Source organism: Urtica dioica, chromosome 8, assembly GCF_054948205.1.
Source record: "Urtica dioica subsp. dioica isolate 48M chromosome 8, U.dioica_male_clone48M_v1_H2, whole genome shotgun sequence".
Classification (NCBI taxonomy): domain Eukaryota; kingdom Viridiplantae; phylum Streptophyta; class Magnoliopsida; order Rosales; family Urticaceae; genus Urtica; species Urtica dioica.
The window spans coordinates 41,777,580-41,782,967 of NC_142763.1; the positions used below are offsets into that span (position 1 = coordinate 41,777,580).

General features: G+C 43.3%; 1 protein-coding gene across 1 annotated transcript; it reads right to left on the reverse strand.

The window, feature by feature from the left end:
- Positions 1–3,162: 3,162 nt before the first annotated feature.
- LOC149389856 (uncharacterized) lies at positions 3,163–4,423 on the reverse strand. The gene is made up of 3 exons (XM_089622744.1): positions 3,857–4,423; positions 3,353–3,779; positions 3,163–3,311 (listed from the first exon to the last, which is right to left on the reverse strand). The coding sequence occupies exons 1-3, from the start codon at positions 4,421–4,423 to the stop codon at positions 3,163–3,165; spliced, it is 1,143 nt and encodes a 380-aa protein (XP_089478870.1).
- Between the last annotated feature and the right edge of the window lie 965 nt (positions 4,424–5,388).

Here is a 5,388-nt window from a genome sequence, read left to right on the forward strand (position 1 = left end):
TTTAGGTTGAAGACTCGGGATGTGACTCTCGGTACTTCTACCCTCGACTTGAATTTGAGAGTTAAACATGGCTCTCCTGTCTCCCTCGTTCTAACGGGTCAATCACAGCCTAAGGAATGATTATATCACATATCAGAGGCTAGGTTTCACAAATCTCATGTTTGAACTTATTAAGCGAACTCACGCTAAGTTTTCAGGAAAAGCGGCCGATGCCTTAATCTTTGAGGTTATTCGATTTTAAATCTTTTCCTATTTTTGTTTACTTACAAGAAATAATGCACGTAAACAGGGTTATTCCCTTGGTATGTAGTTGACTTAAGTGTCCACACTTACCCGGAAAAGATCGTCTGAAAATCTGTTGACTTCCGGAGTTTCCTCGCTTTTCACGCTTCTCGAGACTCTACACGTCCTGGAACGTTAACATGTTCTGAAGCGTCGAGAAACTAAAACCGGAAGTTGAAAACTCATTAGTCAATGATTCGGGAGATGATGACAAGCTTAAGGTTCGTTATCGGGATTCATTGCGAGTCAGTTCAGGGGTTCGAGAATTTAATTCATTTACTTCCCGGCTTTTCGGAATTTAAACTTATTTAAGACTCGTGCAAGTTCGTACTGAAGAACGAGTACGAAATAAAATCCAAATCATTACTTAACGAGTCTTAAATAAATTAAACGAATAATCCGAAAAATCATACAAACCAAGAATTCTGAATTAAATAATTAGAAATTAAATTCTCGAACATTCTTAAATAAATAATTGATAATCCTCAAGTACAAATCTCAAATCCAAATTAGAACTCGAGTCTAACGCTAATGAGCGATAAACGACTCACATACACAAACCAAGTCTCACGGCCAAGTAAACTCACGGCCACAACAAAGAACCACACGACCATCATCAAACTCATCAATTTCAATCATCAACATCGAAAACCAAACTCAAATATCAACTAATTTCACTCAATTCCTCCAGAATCATCTAAGAACACGAAATCCCCAAAACCAATTTCTCAAAACCCTAGTTTCCAATTCGGGTCAAGGAGATTTACCTTGTTTCTGATAGAATTGAACCCTCCGGCGTCCTCTCTAACTCGCGGCGGCTCAACCTTCACAGCGCTCGCGCGCACGGCGAGGCACGGTGGTCGGCTGGATGGCGCGCGCACGGGGCTGTGGTCTCGGGCTGGTGCTGGTGGCCGAGCGTTCTCTCCCTCGGTCGCTCTCCTCCTTCTTAGTCTCGCTCTGTCGCTCTCTCGCTCTCTTCTGCGCTCTCTCGCTCGATCTCTCTTTCTCTCCCTCTCGGCCGCTCACTCTTTCTCTTCTCTTCTTCTTTCCTTCTCTTCTTCTCTTTACTTTCCCTTCTTTTTTTTTTCGCTTTCCTTTTCTTTTCCCGTGTCCTTTCTTTGTCTTGGGCTGGTGGGTTTAATTTACTCGGCCATGAAGACTTAATGACAAAGTAATTGACCAAGATAAGTGTTGAGTTGGCAAGGATAAGAACTAAGTTTCCAAAATTCCCATTTAACCTTCTTTTCCTTGTTTCCTTTCAAGTGGGTCCATTAAAAATTGTCACAACCACGTCTTTTCATATAATTATTTAATTAAATCCATATCCGAACGGATTATAATTATATGATTCGAACCGAGAATTTTCTCGTTCGTTCTTGATTAATTTAAATATATTTAAGGTTTCTCGGAAATAATTCTCGTCCTTGAGAATTTATTTCTTAAATTAAATTCCGGCATATTTCTTCGGAAAATAATTTATTATTCGAGACGAACTCGATAAATCCTTTATTTATTCTGAGATTTTTCATTACCTTAAAATAATTTGAATTAACTCGCTAAACTTCAACGTCCATAATTTATTCAAGAACTTACTTATAACACACGAAAGCTCATTTATTAACCGTAAACTACAAACGGCGAGATTCAAAAGTTTATCCCTTACAATCCTTACCCCCTTAAAAGAGTTTCGTCCTCGAAACTTAAAACAGAGCAGAGTACTTCTTTTGCATCTCACTCTCAAGCTCCCGTGTAGCTTCCTCTACAGCATGTCTCTTCCACAAAACCTTGACCAAAGGAATGGTCTTGTTCCTTAAGACTTTATCTTTGCGATCGAGAATCGCTACAGCTGACTCTTCATATCTGACATCACGAGAGATCTCAACCTCTTGCTCTTGTAGAACATGCGAAAGGTCAGACACGTACTTCTGTAAACACGTGGAACACATCATGGAGGTTGGACATGGATGGCGGCAACGCCAAGCGATAAGAGGTCTTGCCTACATGCTCAAGGATCTCAAAAGGTCCAACATACCTTGGATTGAGGTTCTCTTTCTTTCCAAACCTCATAACTCCTCGCATGGGTGAGATCTTCAGAAAAACTTTCTCTCCGGCTCAAAACTCTAGAGGCCTTCTATGCCTGCCAGCGTCGTTTTTCTGACGACCTTGGGATGTCTTCATCTCGAACCTTCGGTTGATGGTATCCCGAACGCAAGTCAATCTTTGAGAACACAGTCGCTCATGTGATCAAAAAGATTGTCTATCCGTAGCAACGGATACTTGTTCTTGATCGTTACTTGGTTCAACCTACGGTTGTCAATACAGAGCCGTAAGGAACCATCTGCCTTCTTAACTAACAAGACAGGCGCTCCCTAAGGTGAATGGCTCGGTCGTATGAACCCTTTGTCGAGCAACTCTTGTAGCTACGTTTTGAGTTCTTCCAATTCTGCTGGAGTCATACGATATGGAGCTTTCGATATCGGAGCTGTACCTCGAATGAGTTCTATGTTGAACTCAACTTCTCGATCAGGAGGTAGACCTGGAAGATCTTCAGGAAAAAAAATCAAGGAAATCTCTAGCAACTGGAATCTCATGTGGCTGTGGTTTGACTGTCTTCGTGACATCTACCACGCTTGCAAGGTAACCAGTGCAACCCTGATGCATCATCTTCACGGCCTTCAGCGCCGATACGATCGAAAAACTCGATTTTCGAGAGGAACCGTGGAACTACAGCGTTCCAAGTCCTGGGTTCTTGAACAGAACCAACTTCTTTCGGCAATCTATGATTGCATGGTGGGTATTTAACTAGTCCATTCCAAGAATTACGTCATAGTCTACCATTTCCAATTCTATCAAGTCTGCTTTCATCATCCGGTCATGAACTCAGATGGGCACATCTTTATACCAGCATAATGACTGGTATTTTTCTCCAGAAGGCGTAGCCGTAACGAACGGGTACGAGAATTCCTTCTGATGCTCACCTAACTGATCAGACTTCCTAGATGCGATGAATGAATGAGTGGTTCCTGAATCTATAATGCATATGCAGAGAAGGAATGCACGAAAATCTGACCAGTGATAGCGGTGGACGACCCTGCTCGCACCTCATCTTCACGGATGGAGAAGACTCTGGCATTGGCTTTCGGTTGCTCTTTGGGTGCGGGGGTCTTCACTTCTGGATTCTCACATACTCGGGACAGATGTCCCTCTTTCCCGCATCTGAAACACACCAGCGCACGAGCATAACACTCTCCCTCGTGCGATCTGCCACACCTTCGGCAAATGGTCATCTGATTACTTCCAGAGGTCATAGGCTTCTTATTGGGCGGCCTTGACCGTCCACTATCTTCACGTCCTCTGTTCTGGTTCATCGACTGTGATCGGTTTCCAGAACTTCCCTGAGGTTGATGACTCAAGCCTTGCTGGGACCTCATTCCATCTCCTCGCTGCGGCTGGTTATCCCATCCTGATTGGGATCTGAATATTCTCCTTGATTCGCTCTGTTTTGGGCTAGCAGCTTCAGAAGCTGTTGCGGTAGTTGGTTTCTGTGCAAGAGTTTGATCACCCTCGCGCCAACCTGCAATCCATAAAGCTCTTTGCACGGCGTTGGCGTATGAGCGAGGTCCATCATCTCCCTATCCACTTGGCTCACGATGTCAACGTTGAGCCCATGCATGTACTTCATCTTCCTAGCCTGATCAGTAGGGACTAGGGAAGGAGCGAACCTGGCTAACATGTCAAACTTTGTCGTATATTCTGATACCGACATTGAGCCTTGACGCAGGTTCATAAACTCGCGTACCTTGTTCGACAGGTTAGCTTCACTCAGATACTTCTCGTGGAAGAGATTGAGGAACTGAACCCACGTCATTGAGTGAACATCCTCAGTCGACGCCAAAACCTCCCACCAGCCCCTGGCCTCATCCTCCAGTTGATTCACAGCGCAAGCCACTCTCTCGGTATCGGACAGCTGCATGTAGTTGAAGATTTGCTTCATCTTCTTAACCCAATTCTCAACTGCAGCTGGATCCCCTTGGCCGTCAAACGTCGGAGGCTTCTGCTTACGAAACCTCTCGTATGCCGGCTCGCTCACAGGAGGAACGACGTCAGGAATCTGGAAATTGAGCTCCTCAAGAGGCTCCATATGTACAAGCGGTGGATTCTCATGTCGTTCCTCTGGAACTGGAGGGCTGGTTGCTGTGGAGGCGGCGCGTTCCACCTCATTAAGAGATCCGCGATCGTGCGGTTCTGCTCTTTCGGCTGCTGCGCGTGCCTCTGACTCAACTCATCTCTTTGGGTCGCGTTAGTAGCTTGTCTCTCCAGCGTGCGTCTGATCTCTGTTGTCAATGGTGCCCACAAGAAGAGTTGTAGTCTTTATTTTGTACATTTGATGTAATAAAGTCTCATGAAGACTCTTGCTTGTAATTGCCTATTCATTTAATAATAAAGTTGAAACGTTCCTTCATTCTTTTTTTGTTTGAAGCTTTATGAAAAAACCTTAGTCTTTTAGTCCACAAACAAACTTAACAACTTACGAAGAGACAAATGTAGATTTGCATGAACAAACTCTTTGTAGTTTGCTTAAAACGATATATTCGCAATCTAAGGGTCAAATGACTATTGACCTCAGTATGATTGTTAGAAGAATCTATGATGTCTGGTTATGAGGCATTGAGAGTTGGAGACTCTATAGTTCTTTTAGGTATCTTCCGAAGGTACTGAATTGACCAGTGCACTTCTAGAGACAAGATAAGAACAAACCATTTAACCTCTTATGTCTCGAAGTCACTATGTATGAATTGCATCGTGCTTACCTTAATCCTGAAATAAGACATGTCATTTCACACCTTAGTATTCTCATTTGAGAAAGTCAGAGTTCGGACTCACTATGTGATTCCGAACAGGGCCTATTGGTGAAGTACTAAGTTGTGAGAATGTCATGAGTAACTTTGTGAAGTTCTCATAGATATGGAATTCATGTACAAGATTGCTGAAATGCAATGTATGTCAGCTCATGCTTTGTTCCTTTAAGTGTGAATAAATGAACTGGCCAGTGTACAAATTGAGTCCTGACTCTTTTGGATGAAACAATGTGACTTGTTAGCTCCT

Bases quoted from the DNA above. Each gene is read 5' to 3' on its own strand.
- LOC149389856 (XM_089622744.1), bottom strand. From the start codon at position 4,423: ATGGAGCCTCTTGAGGAGCTCAATTTCCAGATTCCTGACGTCGTTCCT. The intron at 3,780-3,856 runs GTTGGCGCGAGG...AGCCCAAAACAG, and splicing joins AAGAGCTTTATGGATTGCAG to AGCGAATCAAGGAGAATATT. The intron at 3,312-3,352 runs GTCAGATTTTCG...TATGCATTATAG, and splicing joins GTCGTCCACCGCTATCACTG to ATTCAGGAACCACTCATTCA.